At 36.2% G+C, this 21,518-nt stretch overlaps 2 protein-coding genes and 1 long non-coding RNA gene across 3 annotated transcripts; all 3 read left to right on the forward strand.

The window, feature by feature from the left end:
• Nucleotides 1-407: 407 nt before the first annotated feature.
• On the forward strand, nt 408-10,869 carry LOC131785147 (abnormal spindle-like microcephaly-associated protein homolog). Its single transcript, XM_066170327.1, has 9 exons — nt 408-494; nt 1,270-1,290; nt 1,927-1,992; nt 3,441-3,506; nt 5,125-5,190; nt 5,599-5,655; nt 6,159-6,224; nt 10,505-10,564; nt 10,753-10,869. Exons 1-9 carry the CDS (start codon nt 408-410, stop codon nt 10,867-10,869), a joined length of 606 nt encoding a protein of 201 aa, XP_066026424.1.
• A 1,097-nt stretch (nt 10,870-11,966) lies between these two features.
• LOC136282119 (uncharacterized) lies at nt 11,967-13,609 on the forward strand. Its single transcript, XR_010718104.1, has 3 exons — nt 11,967-12,024; nt 12,323-12,379; nt 13,495-13,609. It is a non-coding gene; the product is annotated as an uncharacterized lncRNA (long non-coding RNA).
• A 1,161-nt stretch (nt 13,610-14,770) lies between these two features.
• LOC136282651 (protein kinase C delta type-like) lies at nt 14,771-19,367 on the forward strand. The gene is made up of 9 exons (XM_066170328.1): nt 14,771-14,859; nt 15,406-15,503; nt 15,765-15,827; nt 16,410-16,539; nt 16,988-17,068; nt 17,478-17,585; nt 18,189-18,326; nt 18,434-18,493; nt 19,347-19,367. Exons 1-9 carry the CDS (start codon nt 14,776-14,778, stop codon nt 19,365-19,367), a joined length of 783 nt encoding a protein of 260 aa, XP_066026425.1. The 5' UTR covers nt 14,771-14,775.
• Nucleotides 19,368-21,518: the final 2,151 nt, after the last annotated feature.

Raw genomic sequence — 21,518 nt, forward strand, 5'->3', positions numbered from 1 at the left:
ACTCTGATCATAAAACAGACTCGGGGAAAACATTACAAAGGCCAAAATGGTTTTTGTAACGTCTTGGATAAGTTTTTTTACATTTGCATGTTTCAGGGACTATTTTTGGCAGAGGTCAGAAACTGAATGCAAAGAAAGGTAGGTCTTTAATCATTAAGTTCAATTTCGATAAAAGTTTTAAGTTTGTAAATAAACAACGGAAAACTTTTACAAACCGATTGTGCGGCTTGATTTATCAAACTATTAAATTGCTTCACTAGCTACCCGACATTAATGTGAACATTCAAGATTTTAAGTTTAAAATATGTGTTTGAGGCAGGCTCAAGGTATTTAACATCTTAATGCACTAAATAAATGGAAAGAACAAGGCTTTATTTTTGCAAAACTTGTGTTGCGACCAAGTATTAATGGTAGTCGTCATTGTGACGCTAACATTTCCTTTTCTCAGTTTTGAAGAGGAAGCCCGCAAGAAAGATGGAGAACAGAAAAGACAGGTATTCTGATTTCTCTGTAATGCCGTGTCAACGTAGCAGATTGCTTATTATTATTATTATTATTATTATTATTATTTTTTTTTTTTTTTTAAAGCTGATGATGAGGAAGGATTACATGCTAACAACTAAACTGCGTAGAGCGGGCCCGGCATAATTATCGAAAACTCCAAACCCCAACAAAACAAAATTTAAAAGTTTCATCAGAACTATTTATTTGGGTCATATTCAATTTCAGAGGTACTAATGCAAAAAGATTTCCTTTAATTGTATTTTTCAAAGAAGAAAATAAACTATGAAAATAGTCAAGAGAAGATAAGAATCACACCATGATGGGAAAAAAAAAAATCGAAGCAAGTTTTAGTTTACTTTTTTTTCAGTTGTCAAGGTTTCAACAACGCCCATTATAAAAAGGAGAGAACATTTCTGAAAGTAAAACACGTAATAAATAACAAGTACATGATTCCGTTTCTCTCCTGACAAATTAGAGCTGCAACGTTAATTCAACGGGTTCGAAGCCTATATGGTTGACTTTGCAGCTCTAATATTTCAGACTCTTTGAAAATCTAATCAATCTTTGTCCAAAATACCACAAATGAAAAAATTTTGAATAATAAAACCTTTGTTTCACTCACCTACCGAAACGGCGCAGCAGTGTTTTTAAAAGCTGCTAACTTGTCAACTAGTGTCATATGCTTTAAACATTTTTAAATGGAATATCTTCCTTGAGGAAATTAAGATGTAGTTTACTTGTAACTTTCTAAATTTTACTTTGTAGAAAGCGGAAAGTAGCGGATTGGTATAAAGGTAGCCATTAGGGGGGAGTGATTTTCCGTCTCTGTCTTTTCTTTGAGGGGCTATTGGAGAATATTTTCCATTTTTGAAATTCCATTACAGCATTGCAGCATGCAAAACAAAAATTTATATTCACAGAAAACTTTTAAACTAAACTGAGCAAGCAGCGTAACATATTGATTAATTGCTTCAGATTACTCAATTTAATTTCTTGAAGTGAAATAAAGCTGTCAGGGACTGTCTATTTGCTCGAGTTGTCACACATCTTGTTACACCCTCCTTCAGTCGGGTTTTTGAATCGGCTGTTTAGACGCACTCAAGTTACCAAAACGTTGTGAAAAGGTTGCCGTCATAAGGAGGTGGGCGTTGGGAGGTGGATGTTACTCTTAAGAGAAAGACATTGTTGGAATGTGGCGTTTGATAAAAGTTAATCGTTGTTGAGAAAGTTCCCGTTGTAGGGAGAAGACCGTTTTCAAAACGTTGGCCGCAGCAGTTCCACAGAAAAAAATTGACCGTTGATATCAACATCAACAGAATATGAAGTTTTTAAGATGATGAAACTGGAAGTTTATGCGATGATCAGGGATATTTTGGATGCTGATATTAACTATTAGTATCAAAATGTTTGTCCTCTTTGCAGAATGAATGCGCCTTCATAATTCAACGGGCTTGGCGTCGACTAATATCAAAAAGACTTGAATTTCAGGTAATTTGATATAGTAATGACAGTATAATAACTGTTATACATGGTAAATTAAATCATTTTGTTTTATGGAGCGATTTTAGTTGTATAAAATGATGGGATTATTTTAAAATAAAACGGGAAGGGGGTTCCAAAGGTTAGCATTAAAACATTTATTTCAAGATGTTTACAATGAGTTCGCCTTAAAGGAAATCCAAATCGAGAGTGGAATATTTCACTCCATGTACACTGGGCTTCAACTTTCCAACTCTTCAAAGGTGCTTATGGTGACATCTTATTACAATCACAATGAAAACAAATAGATTAGAAAAAACAAAACAAAACAAACAAACAAACAAACGTGATGCTTGTGAAAAACATCCTAACCGAGCCTGAACCAGCAATATGTCATTGTGAGGGGGTGGCTGTTGTAAAAAAGAGGCAGTTCATGGGAAGGTGTCCTGTGTACAGAGGGGAACCTTTGAGAAGGTGGTCATTTCTAGGAAGGCAGCCGGTGTACGGAGGTGACCGTTGTAGGTGGATGACTGCAGAAGAGACTTTTCGTAGACAGTAGACCTCTATTATGTAATTCAACATGGCATGACGACTTTAAGATGCTGATATTCTATGCTGACATTATCAAAATTGTTGTTTACTTTGCAGAATAAATGTGCCGTTAAGATTCAAAAGGCGTCACGTCTTATGAATCTTAAATGCAAGTTTCACTATTAAAACTTTCTCGGCGATTTTAGTCGTAGTCTGCTCCAACAAGATGAGATTCTTTCTAAAAAGCATTATTTGTTCCCTTTCGACTCCATGGCCTTATCAGGGAAATGGATTCACAATTATCATCAGTATATAACTACTTAACAGTTTGTAATTACTGCTTTTCTCCTGACAGAACAAGGCTGTCAAATTAATACAGAGAGCTTGGAGAAAGCATCGAAGAACGAGGAGGGTAATAATTTTTAGCCATAATATTCTGTATTTTTCATATTTTATCTGTAGTCCGTGTTCAACTTCTACATTTTTAATCCTCCACATAGACCAAAAAAATTGACTGTAAGGGGAGAGAATTTTTTTGTCTTTGAAAACACATCTTGTTGCCCCCTGTCAGTCGGGTTTTTGAATCGGCTGTTTGGACGCACTCAAGTTACCGAAACGTTGTGAAAAGGTTGCCGTCATAAGGAGGTGGGTGTTGTGAGGTGGTTGTTGTTCTTGAGACGAGGGCATTGTTGGCATGTGGCGTTTGTTGAAAGTTAATCAATGTTGAGAAAGTTCCCGTTGTAAGGGGAAGACCATTTTCAAAACGTTGGGCGCAGCGGTTCCACAGAAAAAAATAGACCTTTGATATCAACATGAACAGAATATGAAGTTTTTAAGATGATGACACTGGAAGTTTATGCGATGATCATTAATATTTTAGTTGCTTATATTAACTGTTGATATCATAATGTTTGTTCTCTTTGCAGAATAAATGCGCGTTCATAATTCAACGGGCTTGGCGTCGACTAAAGTTAAAAAGACTTGAATTTCAGGTAATTTGATATAGTAATAACAGTATAATCGCAGTTATACATGGTAAATTCAATCATTTAATTTTATGGAGCGATTTCAGTTGTATAAAATGGTGGGATTATTTTAAAATAAAAAGGCAGGGGGGTTCCAAAAGTTAACATCAAAAATTTTCTTTCAAGTAGTTTACAATGAATTCGCTTTTTTAAAGGAAATCCAAATCGAGAGTGGGATATTTCACTCCATGTACACTGGGCTTCAACTTTACAACTCTTCAAACGTGCTTATGGTGACATCTCATCACAATCACAATGAAAATAAATAGATTAGAAAAAACTAAACAAAACGAACAAACAAACAAACAAACAGTGCTGCTTGTGAAAAACATCGTAATCGAGACTAAACCAGCAAGGTACAGAAGTTAAATCATATTTCATAGCCTCCCTTAATTAAGTATTGTAGACATTTCATCCACTCTTTAGTGATATAAAGCCGACAAGGTTCCCAGTTAAAAATATTTTTCTAAATTGGGCCTTGACAAAAGAAGAGTGTCGTTGCAGTTGGGACACGCTTTAGTTGCTGTGTCATTGTGAGGGGGTGGCTGTTGTAAGAAATAGGCGGTTCATGGGAAGGTGTTCTGTGTAGAGAAGTGGCCCTTCTGAGGAGGTGGTCATCTCTAGGAAGGCAGCCAGTGTACTGAGGTGACCGTTGTAGGCGGATGACTGCAGAAGAGACTTTTGGTAAAAAGTAGACCTCTATTATGTACTCCAACATGGCGTGACGACTTTAAGATGCTGATATTCTATACTGACATTATGAAAATTGTTGTTTACTTTGCAGAATAAATGTGCCGTTTAGATTCAAAAGGCGTCACGTCTATTAAATCTTAACTGCAAGTTTCATTATTTTACTTTCTCGGCGATTTTAGTTGCAATCCGATCCAACAAGATGAGATTCTTTCTAAAAGGCATTATTTGTTCCCTTTCGACTCCATGGCCTTATCAGGGAAATGGATTCACAATTATCATCAGTATAAAATTACTTATCGGTTTATAATTACTGTTTTCCTCCTGACAGATTGAGACCGTCAAATTAATACAGAGAGCTTGGAGAAAGCATCGAAGAACGAGGAGGGTAATAATTTTTAGCCATAACATGTATTTCTCATCCTTTATCTGTAGTCCGTGTTCAACTTCTACATTTTTAATCCTCCACATAGACCAAAAATATTAACTATAAGGGGAGAGAATTTTTTGTAAACACATCTTGTTACACCCCCCGTCAGTCGGGTTTTTGAATCGGCTGTTTGGACGCACTCAAGTTGCCGAAACGTTGTGAAAAGGTTGCCGTCATAAGGAGGTGGGCGTTGTGAGGTGGATGTTGCTCTTGAGACGAGGGCATTGTTAGAATGTGGCGTTTGTTAAAAGTTAATTGTTGTTGAGGAAGTTCCCCTTGTGGGGAGAAGACCATTTTCAAAACGTTGGCCGCAGCGGTTCCATAGAAAAAAACAGACCTTTGATATCTACATCAACAGAAATATGAAGTTTTTAAGATGATGACACTGGAAGTTTATGCGATGATCATGGATATTTTAGTTGCTCATATTAACTGTTGATATCATAATGTTTGTTCTCTTTGCAGAATGAATGCGCGTCCATAATTCAACGGGCTTGGCGTCGACTAAAGTTAAGAAGACTTGAATTTCAGGTAGTTTGTTATAGTAATAACAGTATGATCACAGTCAAACTTTTTGTTTACTTTGCAGAATAAATGTGCCGTTAAGATTCAAAAGGCGTCACGTCTTTTTCATCTTCATTGAATATACATTTATACTGCAAATTTGCCGCCATAAATTGAAAAGATTAAAATGAGAAGAGCTCAAACTCAAGGTACTAGGAGATAATAATAGCGGTTGGTACAGTGTTAGATGGCAAGTTTTATCATTTAACTTTCTCGGCGATTTTAGTTGTAGTCTGATCCAACAAGATGAGATTCTTTCTAAAAGGCATTATTTGTTCCCGTTCGACTCCATGGCCTTATCAGGGAAATGGATTCACAATTATCATCAGCATATAATTACTTATCAGTGTATAATTACTGCTTTTCTCCTGACAGAACAAGGCTGTCAAATTGATACAGAGAGCTTGGAGAAAGCATCGAAGAACGAGGAGGGTAATAATTTTTAGCCATAGTTTTCTATATTTTTCATATTTTATCTGTAGTCCGTGTTCAACTTCTACATTTTTAATCCTCCACATAGACCAAGAAAATTGACTGCAAGGGGAGAGAATTTTTTGCCTTTGAAAACACATCTTGTTACACCCCCCATCAGTCGGGTTTTTGAATCGGCTGTTTAGACGCACTCAAGTTACCGAAACGTCGTGAAAAGGTTGCCGTCATAAGGAGGTGGGCGTTGTGAGGTGGTTGTTGTTCTTGACACGAGGGCATTGTTAGAATGTGGCGTTTGTTAAAAGTTAATCGTTGTTGAGAAAGTTCCCGTTATAAGGAGAAAACGTTGGCCGCAGCGGTTCCACAGGAAAAAATAGACCTTTGATATCTACATAAACAGAATATGAAGTTTTAAGATGATGAAACTGGGAATTTTAGGCAATAATCACGGATATTTTAGATGCTCAATTTAACTATGGATATCATAATATTTGTCCTCTTTGCAGAATGAATGCGCGTCCATAATTCAACGGGCTTGGCGTCGACTAAAATTAAAAAGACTTGAACTTCAGGTAATTTGATGTAGTAATGACAGTATGATCACAGCTATACATGGTTAAATTCAATCATTTAATTTTATGGAGCGATTTCATTTGAAAAAATGGCGGGGTTATTTTAAAATAAAAAGGGAAGGGGGGACCAAAAGTTAACATCAAAAATTTTCTTTCAAGTAGTTTACAGTGAATTCGCTTTTTTAAAGGAAATCCAAATCGAGAGTGAGATATTTCACTCCATGTACACTAAGCTTCAACTTTCCAACTCTTCAAACGTGCTTATGGTGACATCTTATTACAAACACAATGAAAATAAATAGATTAGAAAAAACAAAACAAAACAAAACAAACTAACAAACAAAGAAACAGTGATGCTTGTGGAAAACATCCTAACCGAGACTGAACCAGCAAGGTACAGAGGTTAAATCATTTTTCATAGCGTCCCTTAATTAGGTATTGTAAACATTTCATCCACTCTTTAGTGATATAAAGCTGACAGGGTTCTCAGCAACAAATATTTTTCTAAATCGGGCCTTGAGGAAAGAAGAGTCTCGTTGCAGTTGGGACGCGCTTTAGTTGCTGTCATTGTGAGGGGGTGGCTGTTGTAAGAAAGAGGCGGTTCATGGGAAGGTGTCCTGTGTAGAGAGATGGCCCTTCTGAGGAGGTGGTCATTTCTAGGAAGGTAGCCGGTGTACGGAGGTGACCGTTGTAAACGGATGACTGCAGAAGAGGCTTTTCGTAGAAAGTAGAGCTCTATTATGTAATTCAACATGGCGTGACGACTTTAAGACGCTGATATTTTATGCTGACATTATCAAAATTGTTGTTTACTCGGCAGAATAAATGTGCCGTTAAGATTCAAAAGGCGTCACGTCTTTTAAATCTTAACTGCAAGTTTCATTATTTTTAAAACTTTCTCGGCGATTTTAGTTGTAGTCTGATCCAACAAGATGAGATTCTTTCTAAAAGGCACTATTTGTTTCCTTTCGACTCTATGGCCTTATCAGCGAAATGGATAAATTTCCAGGACTACCTTGTCGGCACTAATCACTTTAAGTCTTTCTTTTTTGATCCCGTCGTTCCATCCGAGGTGGACTTGGAAATCTTGGCTATACCCAGTAATAAAGTATATGGCCTATATTCTTGCCCGGTTCATCTTCTAAAATCTGGGCGCCATATCCTTTCTCCACTCTTAGCTGCCATGATGAATAAGTCTATCTCAACGGGTATTTATCCCCATCTTTTGAAGCATGCCAAAGTAATTCCTATCTACAAATCGGGAGACGAAACTGATCCATGTAATTACCGCCCAATTTCCCTCCTTTCTGTCTTCAATCGATTATTTGAGAAATTGATGGCTAAACGTCTTAAATCACATTGCGAAAAAAACGGTATCTTTTTTACTTCTCAATATGGATTTAGAGACAAGTGTTCAACCCAACATGCAATTTTAGATATCTTAAGCAAAATTCAAACTAATATTGATGCAAAGTTATTCTCTTGTGGTATTTTTATTGACCTAAAAAAGGCTTTTGATACGGTGGATCACTCAATCTTACTGCACAAATTATATCATTATGGAGTCAGAGGAATAATTAATAACTGGTTCTCTTCGTACTTGTTGAACAGGAACCAGTCGACTCAAATTGGTTCAACCGTGTCGAATATAGAAGAGATAGTTTGTGGTGTCCCTCAAGGGTCTGTACTTGGCCCCCTTCTCTTTTTGATTTATGTTAACGACATTTACCGTTGCTCCCAGATTTTTGAGTTTTACCTATTTGCTGACGATACTAACTTGCTTTATTCAAACAAAGATCTTAAGGATCTTGAAAAAGTTGTTAATGATGAACTCGCAAAAGTGGGTGACTGGTTGGACGCAAACAAACTTTCTCTTAACACTAGTAAATCTAACTTTGTTATTTTCCATCCTTACCAACGCAAATTGGACTACATAGTTCACTTGAAAATTTATAATAACGATCTTAAAAAAAGTGTATCTCTAGAACAAAAAACTTTTGTGAAATATCTAGGAATTCTGATAGATAATAACCTCTCTTGGAAGTATCATATTGATTATATCTCATCTAAAGTTAGTAAAGGAATTGGTATAATTGCCAGGTTAAGACATCTTGTCCCATTTGCCACACTTCTTAACATCTACCGCTCCTTAATTGAACCCTATATCTCTTATGGTCTTATTGCCTGGGGACAAGCTGCTAACACTCATTTAAATAAGGTTCTCATTTTACAAAAACGTGCTCTACGACTAATGTATTTTGCGGATAGCAAATCTCATAGTGCCCCGCTATTTGTTAACTCCAGAATCTTACCAATAACTATGCTCTATTCTCATTTGGTTTCCTCTTTGATGCATGACATTGATAATCACCGTGCCCCGTCTAATATTTCTATGCTCTTTATCCACTCCGAGCAGGTTCATCACCATTTCACAAGATTCTCAGCAACGGCTAATCTGTACGTTAAAGCGTCTAGAACTAACCAACTTTTATTTTCTTTTGCTAGAATAGGTGTAAGATTGTGGAATAGCATCCCAAAAGAACTTCGTATTAAAAACAGAACCCCGTTTAAGCGTGAACTTAAAAATCGCCTGTTAAAACTTTTGGAAAATGAGGAGATGAATGTTGATATACGCTGCTCAGAAATTTGTAAATATCTCTTGATAAAGTAACTCTTCGTTTAAGTCTTGTTTCAATTGTATTATATATCTTGATAACTTTGCAATTGATTATTTAATTATTCAACGGACTTAATTTTATTTTATTTTATTTAACAATTGTATTTTTATTAATGATTATCTTTGTTTAATTGTATCGGTATGTGATCCTTAGCAGAGACAGCACTTGTTTTAGAAGGGTGGCCCGCCTAGAATAGCTTGCTAATTGCGGGTCACCTAGGACTGTGATAATATTGTATTGCTAACAAATAAAATTGAATTGAATTGAATTGAATTGAATGGATTCACAATTATCATCAGTATATAATTACTTATCAGTATATAATTAATGCTTTTCTCCTGACAGATCGAGGCCGTCAAATTAATTCAGAAAGCTTGGAGAAAGCATCGAAGAACGAGGAGGGTAATAATTTTTAGCCATAGTATTCTGTATTTTTCATATTTTATCTGTAGTCCGTGTTCAACTTCTACATTCTTAATGACAAAGACCAAAAAAATTGACTGTAAGGGGAGAGAAATTTTTTGTCTTTGAAAAAATTACTAGTGCTTATTTATTCCAGATTGGACAGGAAAAAATAAATGATTTTATTACTAAAAAATGACAAACGTGAATTGAGATCATCCTGGATTATCTACACAATTAAACTTCATCACTATATAAGTACTGCTTTTCTCCTAACAGATCAAAGCAACCAAATTAATACAGCAAGCTTGGAGAGACTACCAAACTAGACGAAGGGTAATAATTTTTAGCCTCAGTGATCTAAAGTTTACTTATTTAATCTGTAGTCCGTTTTCAACTTCTACATTTTTAAACATCCCAAAAACCAAAAAATATTGACCGTAAAGGGAGTGAATCTTTTGTCTTTAAAAAAATTACGAGTGCTTATTTATTCCAGATTGAAGAAGAAAAAAATGATTGATTTTGTTACTAATAAATAACAAACGTGAAAAAAACAATACAGTATTGAGATCATACTGGTTTATCTACACACTTAAAATTTATCAGTATATAATTACTGCTTTTCTCCTGACAGAACAAGGCTGTCAAATTAATTCAGAGAGCTTGGAGAAAGCATCGAAGAACGAGGAGGGTAATAATTTTTAGCCATAATATTCTGTATTTTTCATATTTTATCTGTAGTCCGTGTTCAACTTCTACATTTTTAATCCTCCACATAGACCAAAAATATTAACTGTAAGGGGAGAGAATTTTTTGTAGACACATCTTGTTACACCCCCCGTCAGTCGGGTTTTTGAATCAGATGTCTGGACGCACTCAAGTTACCGAAACGTTGTGAAAAGGTTGCCGTCATAAGGGGGTGGGCGTTGTGAGGTGGATGTTGCTCTTGAGACGAGGGTATTGTTGGAATATGGCGTTTGTTAAAAGTTAATCGTTGTTGAGAAAGTTCCCGTTATAAGGAGAAGACCATTTTCAAAACGTTGGCCGCAGCGGTTCTACAGAAAAAAATAGACCTTTGATATCTACATAAACAGAATATGAAGTCTTAAGACGATGAAACTGGAAATTTGATGCGATAGTCATGGATATTGTAGATGCTCATATTAACTGTTGATATCATAATGTTTGTTCTCTTTGCAGAATGAATGTGCGTCCATAATTCAACGGGCTTGGCGTCGACTAAAAAGACTTGAATTTCAGGTAATTTGATATAGTAATAACAGCATGATCACAGTTATACATGGTAAATTCAATCATTTAATTTTATGGAGTGATTTCAGTTATATAAAATGGTGGGATTATTTTTAAATAAAAAGGGAAGGGGGTTCCAAAAGTTAACATCAAAAATTTTCTTTCATGTGGTTTACAATAAATTCGCTTTTTTAAAGGAAATCCAAGTCGAGAGTGAGATATTTCACTCCATGTACACTGGGCTTCAACTTTACAACTCTTCAAACGTGCTTATGGTGACATCATCTCATTACAATTACAATGAAAATAAATAGATTAGAAAAAACAAAACAAAACAAAACAAACTAACAAACAAACAAACAGTGATGCTTGTGAAAAACATCTTAACCGTGACTGAACCAGCAAGGAACAGAAGTTAAATCCTTTTTCATAGCGTCCCTTAATTAGGTATAGCAAAAATTTCACCCACTCTTTAGTGATATAAAGCTGACAGGGTTCTCAGCAACACATATTTTCCTAAATTGGCCCTTGACGAAAGATGAGTCTCGTTGCAGTTGGGACGCGCTTTAGTTGCTGTGTCATTGTGAGGGGGTGGCTGTTGTAAGAAAGAGGCGGTTCATGGGTAGGTGTCCTGTGTAGAGAGGTGGCCCTTCTGAGGAGGTGGTCATTTCTAGGAAGGCAGCCTGTGTACGGAGGTGACCGTTGTAGGCGGATGACTGCAGAAGAGGCTTTTCGTAGAAAGTAGACCTCTATTATGTAGTTCAACATGGCGTGACGACTTTAAGACGCTGATATTTTATGCTGACATTATCAAAATTGTTGTTTACTTTGCAGAATAAATGTGCCGTTAAGATTTAAAAGGCGTCACGTCTTTTAAATCTTAACTGAAAGTTTCATTATTTTTAAGACTTTCTCGGCGATTTTAGCTGTAATCCGATCCAACAAGATGAGATTCTTTCTAAAAGACATTATTTGTTCCCTTTGGACTCCATGGCATTATCAGGGAAATGGATTCACAATTATCATCAGTATCTAACTACTTATCAGTATACAAATAATGCTTTTCTCCTGACAGATTGAGGCCGTCAAATTAATTCAGAAAGCTTGGAGAAAGCATCGAAGAACGAGGAGGGTAATAATTTTTAGCCATAGTATTCTGTATTTTTCATATTTTATCTGTAGTCCGTGTTCAACTTCTACATTTTTAATCACAAAGACACAAAAAATTGACTGTAAGGGGAGATAATTTTTTGTCTTTGAAAAAATTACTAGTGCTTATTTATTCCAGATTGGACAAGAAAAAAAACAAATGATTTTATTACTAAAAAATGACAAACGTGAATTGAGATCATCCTGGATTATCTACACAATTAAACTTCATCACTATATAAGTACTGCTTTTCTCCTAACAGATCAAAGCAACCAAATTAATACAGCAAGCTTGGAGAGACTACCAAACTAGACGAAGGGTAATAATTTTTAGCCTCAGTGATCTAAAGTTTACTTATTTAATCTGTAGTCCGTTTTCAACTTCTACATTTCTAAACATCCCAAAAACCAAAAAATATTGACCGTAAAGGGAGTGAATCTTTTGTGTTGAAAAAAATTACGAGTGCTTATTTATTCCAGATTGAAGAAGAAAAAAATGATTAATTTTGTTACTAATAAATAACAAACGTGAAAAAAACAATACAGTATTGAGATCATACTGGTTTATCTACACAATTAAACTTTATCAGTATATAATTACTTCTTTTCTCCTGACAGCTCAAAGCAACCAAACTAATACCGAAAGCTTGGAGAGAGTACAGAACTAGACGAAGGGTAATAATTTTTAGCCTTAGTGATCTAAATTTTACTTATTTCATCGTAGTCCGTGTTCAACTTCTGCATTTTTAAACATCCCAAAGACCAAAAAAAATTGACCGCAAGGGGGGTGAATTTTTTGTCTTTGGAAAAATAACGAATGCTCGTTTATTCCAAATTGAACAAGCAATCATTTGATTACTTATAAATGAAAAGCGTGAAAAAATGTAATTTATGACGTTTGAGTGACATGGGAACGTGCCATCAGAAATTAATATTCTAATGGCACGTTGAAGAGGTTCGCGTGGCATCATGGAAGTTTCGGATTATTTAAGCGTTTCATGGGAAAATGAAGTCATTGTTGGTCGGTCAGTATTATGTTTGATCACTTTCTTTTTTTTTTCCTTTTGTATTAATATGCTTTTCTTTTTCAAAGCCCTTTAAACTATTACGACATTCATTAACTTTTCTTTCTGATTAGCAGCGTAACCAGGTTAGTTTACCCTTTCCTCGGGGTATTGTGCTGCTGTTTGTCGTATCTGGCGTGGCACAGGTTCTTTTTGTAGAACCCTTGGTTTTCAGTGTACAAATGTTAAGACAATTTTAGGATGCTTATACTACAAGACTGGCTGACTCATCCTAAATAAACTTTTCACATTAATTGAATAACTCGTCTGAGTGTACTCAGAATATAGTAATTCAGACAACTTTCATACTAATGCTTATGCAAAGCAAGTGACTATATTATACAATGCTTCAATTAGTTTTAAATTCAATATTTCAAACTTCAATCTTCTCCTCCCCCCTTAATTTATTATTTCGTAATCACGTGCGGCTCACGTGTGATATAATCTAACGAGATTTGAAGTTGGCATTGCCAGCTGACGCGGACACTTCCGTGTACTCTTTATTTTTGTCTCATTTTCTCAGACTATATAAAATAATTAAGCACCTTTCTAGCCATCTGATTGGCTGTGTTTCTGTAACATTTGATAAATTTATCCGTATTAAAGGCTAAGGGTTTAGCCATGAATGCGGAGCGTTCCCATGCAAAACTTAAGCCACTGGTATCACCATTCCTTGCAATGCACCAATGAAATCAATTAATTTTTTCCATTTTGCTCTGTGCAAAGATCCGTAGAAAAAGAAAAAGTCAGGAGATATCCGATTATCCTACCAAAATGCGAAGAGTGGAAGATTTGGACAACGTTGATTTCCAGGACCTAATTGAAGTTAAGAAACTTGGGGAAGGAGGCTTTGGCGAGGTAGGAGATTCTGTTATATAAATAATATAAATATAAATATATATATATATGTATAGGAAATCGTATGAACGCGAGTGCATTTCGTGATTTATGGGCACGAGTGATGTTTTGAAAGTTCTCAAAATTGCACGAGCCGTAGGCGAGTGCAATTTGAGAACTTTCAAAACATCACGAGTGACCATAAATCACGAAATGCACGAGCAGGTTCATACGATTTTTTATTTATTATATTCTCGACAAAATTACTCCATCAGTGTTTCCATGGCAACTTCTCCGTATTGCACTCTATAACCTCTATTGCACTCTATAACCTATTTATGCATTCATCATTGACCAATCAGAAACGCGATATTTTGTTGAGTATATAATAAATATATATATATATATATATGTATATATATATATATGTATATATATATATATATATATATATGTACATATATATATATACATACATAAATATTATGAGAGGGAAAAAGATTTCCCGACAAGCCTTTCCCGACAAGCCTGTTTCGTGAAAGCGATTCACGAAACAGGCTTGTCGGGAAATGTAGTTGCGTCCCTTTTTCCCTCTCATAATATTTATTCTGCTCTGCTTCAACGTATTGAGCACTGTTCCACGCGAAAATCGACTTGCAGACTTCCTCTATATATATACATATACATATATAATATATATCTATCTATATATATATATATATATATATATATATATATCTATCTATTATGGGAGGAAGACGACAAATAAACTAAAAGCTCATCCTTACAGGCCTGTTTCGTGGTTGCCCACCCATCAGGGGATTTAGGAAAATTAGAGACTTAAATTAGAGATAGTTATGACTTGTTTAGTCTCAAGGATTGATTATTTTCAAATTTGGTCCATGGTTCAGTTTATCTTCAATTCATATTAATTTCTTGAGGAAAGAGGGCTGCTGCAATGCGGAGTCGTTCGGCGTTTAGAAGACTGGGGAAAACCAAAACTAAAGGTTGCGTCAATTAATGTCACTACAAATTGCTCAAAGTACTGTTAAGCAGATTCTTTAATGCTTGGCTATTCTATTCCTACTTCAGGTAGCGCAATTTTATTGCCGAAAAACCCATGGATATTACGCAGTAAAAACTTTTAAGGAGAATGAAGCAAACAAATCGATGGTGTCGAAAGAAACATTCATCCTCCTCCACTTGGCCGGGAGTTCCAGGGTTACCCAGTTATGCCGGGCGTTTACCATCAAAGTATGTACCTAAGAAACGGCTTTTGAATACATACAGAAAGGTTGGCTACAGAAGCAGATAAAACACGTCCATATTTAGGAATCTTTTACTGGCGTGACCATGGAACTTTGCACATCGTAGCAGTGGAGTGATCATGCCTTCAGGAGGCAACAATAAGCGTGCTAAGGAATTCATTGTTTTAAACTGAACGCAAGTTGAGCCTGCCACTATCTCAGTCAGTTTTTTTTATTAACGAATAGTTAGTTATTGTTTACGAGCCAATCTTGGGGTCAAAAGGATTTTGGGGGGCGGTCTACTTGATTTTAAGGGGGAAGGGAGGAGGGATTAGTCGTCGTTAACAGAGCATAAGGGAGGAGCTTGAGGAATTTGATTGTCAATGAAATTCCAATGAGGAAGAGTCAGAAAGCCTTAGGGAGGGATTAAATGAATTTTAATGAACGATTCATTAAATAATTAACGCCAGTTTGTTGAAAAAAGAAACAAAGCATTAATCAACACAGCCGTGATGCTGATGTCAATAAACTAAACAGAATGTTTTTGTTTCAGCTCACAAAAACAGCCTTAGCGCTTGAGTATTTGCCCGGTGGGGACTTTGCTGGAGTTCTGCGAGCCCAGGGAGGAAAACTGAGTGAGGAACGCGCCAGGTACGATTTAAATGAAAAGAAGTTTCAACGCCTTGTGAAGGAAAACAGCTGAGCATCCCGGAAGTGTTTAAAATTGTTATCGTAATCGTCACTCATGCTCATTAAATCTTTACCAACATGTAGGCTTTTTCTATGCCGCTGTCAACGCATTCAGTTTTAAGTTTGCAGACCTGCAGTTGCTTATTTTCTTCTGACTAAGACCCAGGTTACAACTTAGAAAGTCAATTAAAAGTATTCATACGACAACGTCTGGTATTTCAGGTTTTACGCCGTCGATATCGGCCTGGGATTGAAATATTTGAATTCGAAAAACGTCATCCACAGGTATGTTTGTGGCATAACGTACTCTGGAATGTTTCATTCTGAAGAAAGATTTGTTTTTTCCCCGGTGTCTTGGAACCCTTTATAAAACAACACAGACGATATTGATAACCATAACAGTAACGACAGAGAAAATGACAACAACAACGATAACAATAACACTGACGACAAGAATAACAGGAACTAGAGGGATTATGGGAATGATAAAGAGAATGTTTGAAAAATTAACGCAGCCAGTATGCACCCATTTCTTTCCGATTGCTACAAGGATACAAAAAAATTTTCTCGTTCATTCCGGCTTAATTCCAATGTCGACTAACTTACCTTCCCTGTCTAACCAGCTTTCTTGATGCAAATTGGCTGAAACATAATGCACCACTAGCGGTCGAGAAAAAGAAAAAAAACTTGTTTTTTGAAATCGAGGAGCCACAATTGACATGAGCGGTATGGGATTGGAATCGAGAAAGAACGGGTAGAAGATTTTCCATTGTAACAGAAAAATTGATGCAAATCTGGTTTGCCCTGATGTAAAGTAATGTACACTAAAAATGAGTGAAAGAAGTTTTTGCCAACTTATTTCATCAGAGATCTAAAACCGGAAAATATTCTGGTAACCTCAAATGGCCACCTGAAGCTGTCAGACTTCGGTCTGAGCGAATTTGTCGTCTTTGCAGTCACTGGAGTATGTGGAACTTATCCATATATGGCGCCTGAGGTATAAGGCTTGTAGCAGATTACCCTGAAAAGTCTTTGTTCAAATCGCTACTGTTTTTTTCTCACTAATTATTTATCTTCTCTATGGGTTTTTAAGAAAGTTCTTCTTTCTTCTCCTCCTTCTCTGAGGGTAAAATGTATTCCTATAATCTTCCGCTATGGTCAATCTTAAATCAAGGCATTGTCAAACGAGACCCAACAATTTTCTCGACAATAAAGGGGTGGGTAACCTCTCTGCTTGTCACGAGAATCTGAAAAATTACGATAAAAAACATTTTTTATGCCTCTCCGCCCTCAGCTTCGGACAACAAATAAAGTAGAAGGACCCCCCTACTACACGATCCTGACCGCGCCCTTGTTAATACACTGATGTTTCAACCAAGCTCACGCAGTTGAATTTGTTAATACACTTTTTGCAATGCCAATAAACTCCACTTAATCTGTTACAGATGATCATGGGAGAGTCTTATACTTACTCTGTGGACTGGTGGTCCTTTGGCGTGACTTTATTCCTGATGCTGACCGGCAAGGTTTGTACAAATAATATTGCAACAACTCACACATTGCAAATATGTTTACATTTGTACACAATAACTCGCCCTTCGGAAGGACACAAATGCTTATGAATCAAACTTTTGACAATGAAGTAATCATTAATTCCCATTACCTTTCGTCCCGTGGGAATAGGACACCCGCCTATGGCAAACATGGTAAGGGGAGACTCCACCCGAAAAGGGGATCTGTTTCAGTCTTCAGATATCCTAAAGGTCACAGAACAGATTCCATCAAAGGGACAATCAAAGAGTTTGGAAATATTTTACCACCGAGAGATTTGGAAGACAATTAAACTTCCACTCTGATATAAATTTTCAGCCCATTTCAATAGTTTAGAAAGACGTTGAGTGATAAATTAAATATTTTCATTTTTCTGCTTATCAGCTACCATTTTATGGTAAAGACAAGAGACAACTTTTCGAAAACATCGTATACGCAACGCCTGATATCCCCAATTGGCTTGGGAGAGAGACCAGAGATTGCCTTTTCAAGGTCAGCCAACGAAATCCAAAGTTATGCGATTGAAGTAAATAACTTTCTTCTGAGACAAGAGAGGATGTCCTCTTTTGTTTTAAATGATACCGATTTTCTCAAAACTATCACACATAACCTCTGACAATTGATCTCCTTCTGCTCCACTGCAAAATTAAGTTTGATTAAAAACATTGGCATTTAACATGCACACGTGGCGCGAAGAATCATAGAATTGCTTCGGTAAATTTGACACAAAAATCTCCAAGATTCCGGCTTAAGAGGAACTACAGGAAATTTACAGATCAATATTTTCAAATTTTTCAAGCTGTAACTGACACCCTGAGGTGTGTACTCAACAAAATTTAAAATTAAGGTTATGAACGAACCAAAATTAATTGAATTCAAAATAAAAAATTAGATCATTGAGGTTTGCGGATCATAAACTTTTGCGATGAACTAGAAGGACCCAATGTAATTTGCACAACAAGTTTAAACAACTCTTTTTAAAGTATTTCTAAATTAATATTTTTGGCAAACACTGTAGAGGAAATAGTGCACTTCAATTTTTCAGTCAGGTATTTCAATTTTAACGAAATAAATCTTTTATTTCTGTATAAGCAGCTTCTCCAAAAATGCCCGGATGTGAGGCTTGGCGTTGACAATTTCCAATACCATCCGTTCTTCAGCTGTCTTCAGTCTTCAGAACCTCTCGCAATTGCATGTGGTCCATCCGTGGTAAATACGACAGCAGAGAATGAGGTATGCTGATATAAGTGTCAATAGATCCAAAGTCAGTCCATTTGACTGTAAGGGTTTCATGGCAGACAGTGCTTCCTGAAAATTGCATCTTCTGTACTTCTTTGTAGATTAACTACATCTCTGGATTTTCATCTTTACTGTCAGACGATGCAAATATCATCATTGCGGTAAGTGTAAAATTATCTTATTAAAAGATAAAACAAAAATATATTCAAAGCCGGGCCCCTTTTTTTTACCTCTTTGGAAACGATAATTAGCCTTAATAATTGTTTCTCTGCTCAACTTGACTCAACTTGACGCCACAAGTGTTACAAAAAAAACTTTTCGACAAAGCTTCAAAAGAAAAATTGATAAGGTAATAAGCACCAATGAAAATATCAAACGAAAACAAATGAGAACCAAAAGTAAAGTGATAAATTTTACGGGTCAGAAGCGCGGAAAAACAACGATGATCAAGTCACATGCAATAACTTTAAGTATTTAATTTGATTGGTTGAGAAAGTAGGGCAAGTTTCATTGGAAACAAACCTTGTGCAACTTTGAACTGCCGATCACCACTTTGAAGTAGAAGTGGTAAATATCCAGTTTAAAGTGGCTATTGCCAATTTAAAGTCGCGATCGCCAGTTCCAAAAAATGTGTCTAGAGCAAAGCTCTAGATAAGTATTGTATTGTTCGGTTGCGAAAGTGGCCACCTACTCTTTTCCCTGGCTTACACGCTCTGCCCACCGACGAACACCTAAAAACATAAAAACTAACAATGACAAGTCTACTATTCACCATAAGACAATATGCAACAAATACAAACGAACCGAAACAAACATACGCCACGTTCTACAGAAATACCATACAACATGCGTACCAAAGTTCACAAAGAACTACAACGTTCGAGCTGTGGTTGGAATATTTGCTTTTGAGTTATTTCACACACTCAAAGTTCATCAACCCATCCAATAACTCATTTGTTTATCTCGTTATTAAATCAATACGTTTTTCGAATTTGTCTTTTTATCATGTTCTAGGATGACGCTCTTTCAAATTAATTATCACTGAGTTTGGGGGTTTTTCAAACCTATGTCAAAAAAGATGTGAACTTATCAATGTAAGTGAAAAGCAATTTTATTGAAACAAATGCATCTTCACTGGTTCTGTATGGAAGCAAAAATAGTCTTATATCGTACATAAACTGACCTGTTTTCCAATGAGTAGCTCAAGTGTTTCACCTCTCACACCCTAACTGAGTCAGTTTGTATATTTTCCACATCGTTCTCTATAAGTTTCCTATTTCACTGGCAAAGAAAATTTTAATGAAAATCAACTGACTGAGTGCAGTTTGTTGTGAAATCACAAGCGTGATTTCAAAATTGAACGAGCGACGACTGATGAATGAGTGAAATACGAATGAAATAATCATAATGTTCGTAACAAAAACTGCATTGATTATTGAAAGCTAACCGTAGCTTTAGGTTGTGGTAACTTATAGAAAGTTTTTTCTTCTTTTCAGATGTTCAATTGCACTTAATAAAAGATATTTTCGATCGAACTTATCAATGTGTCTCTTGTTTGTTTGTCACACCGATAACTATCCATTACGTGAGATCCTCCTTCTCCAATCAAAACTTATGGCAAATAACAATCGTCTTAAGAAACTTTAAAAACAGGGAGCCTCGGAACGTAGAGTAAAATCAAGTTGCTGCCAATAACAGGGACTTTTTCTTATACAGCGTATGGCAAGCTGCCGATCAGTTGAGGCAAGCAAATAGTGGGCAGGCGAAATTGGCAAAAGTATAACGACATCTTCACCCAAAAACAGCTACGCGTCTTGCTTGAGGTACTTGAGAACGAGGTGCCTGAGGTGCTTGAGAGTGAGTTGTGTGCCATGAATCAGCGGTTATTGCGCGTAATGGCTAACGTAAAATTAGACTTCTCTTCGTTCGAGCGTTTCCTTGCGAGAATTCATAGACTAGAAAATAAGTATTTGTCTCTGCGAGAATAGTTGGAAAATAAGATGGCTACTTGCCACCGACCCCGCGACATGCACTGTGGTCCAACAAGAAGAAACGAGGAACTTAAATTCCACGAAAATCGAAAGCTTGTATTTGCCACCACGCAATTATTTTGCATTCGCAAAAGTGGATTTCAAAGAATTTCAAACGTTTTCTCAGACCCATTTACGCTCAGGTAAATGGGTCTGAGGGTTGATTTACATAAATAAGGATAAACTTGTCAGTATTAATTTCGGACAATTTTACCCTTCACTCGAATCAACCCTAACCAATACAGGTTACTAGCAAATCAAACCAAAAAAACCTGGAGCCTTAAACACTGAAATATTTTTTGTTTTGTTGTTGTTGTGATGGACAATTTTACTGTTTGGTCTATTTCAGGTTTCGCTGGTTAAAGGTACATTCAACAACAGTGCGTAGTATCTTCAACCTTTGCTTATAAAAATCTTTTTCACGACTATCGGTGTTTTGCCTCGCTAAGAGGATTTAGGATAAAATTCCTTGAGAGATCTGAGGTGTTCTTTTTGAGATGAGCCTATAAATCGGTTAAATATTTATCGTTGAAAAAGACTATTATTCCTATTTCCAATTTTCGGTAATACATTCATGATTTCCGTCACGAATATAGAACAGGGTTCCACACCATCTTAAAAAAAATTAACACTTATTCCTTAATAGAATCGAGAGATTCGTGTAGTAGGTGTGGTAGGAGTAATTTGTAGTACTAGAGGAAGTTAGGTGTAGCAGGTTAGGTAGGTGCAGTTTTGTGTTGTAGGATTAGTTTGGTATTGTAGGTGTACTTTGTTGAAGAAATGTAAAATGGTTTCCTTGTTTACATAGCCTGATGTAAACACGCGGGAGGTTGTACCAAGTGTTTACATCAGGCTATGTAAACACGGAAACCATTTTACATTTCTTTTATAAAATAACTAATGAAAGAGGAACGAAAACCGTGTTTATATACGCTCGTGTAAAATGGTTTTATGGCCAATCAGAGCGCGCGTACTATTTGAATTATTTTATAAAGTAGTTTGGTGTAGAGCATGCAGTTTGATTTAGTAGGTGTAGTTGGGTATTAGTTGTTGTAAGTGGTTTGGTGTAGTATGTGTAGAAGGTTTAGTTTGGTGTAGTGCGTGTAGTTTGGTGTAGTAGATGTAGTTTAGTGTAGTAGATGTAGTCTGGTGTAGT

The sequence above is a fragment of the Pocillopora verrucosa genome, chromosome 7, assembly GCF_036669915.1.
Source record: "Pocillopora verrucosa isolate sample1 chromosome 7, ASM3666991v2, whole genome shotgun sequence".
In the NCBI taxonomy this organism is placed as follows: Eukaryota; Metazoa; Cnidaria; class Anthozoa; order Scleractinia; family Pocilloporidae; genus Pocillopora; species Pocillopora verrucosa.

Excerpts from the sequence above, each read along its gene's own strand:
- LOC131785147 (XM_066170327.1), top strand. The coding sequence starts at position 408 with ATGGTAGTCGTCATTGTGACGCTAACATTTCCTTTTCTCAGTTTTGAA. Across the intron at positions 5,656-6,158 it reads AGCATCGAAGAACGAGGAGG|AATGAATGCGCGTCCATAAT; the intron begins GTAATAATTTTT and ends TCCTCTTTGCAG. Across the intron at positions 10,565-10,752 it reads TAAAAAGACTTGAATTTCAG|GAAATCCAAGTCGAGAGTGA; the intron begins GTAATTTGATAT and ends GCTTTTTTAAAG.
- LOC136282651 (XM_066170328.1), top strand. The coding sequence starts at position 14,776 with ATGGTGTCGAAAGAAACATTCATCCTCCTCCACTTGGCCGGGAGTTCC. Across the intron at positions 15,504-15,764 it reads CTGAGTGAGGAACGCGCCAG|GTTTTACGCCGTCGATATCG; the intron begins GTACGATTTAAA and ends CTGGTATTTCAG. Across the intron at positions 17,069-17,477 it reads TCCTGATGCTGACCGGCAAG|CTACCATTTTATGGTAAAGA; the intron begins GTTTGTACAAAT and ends TCTGCTTATCAG.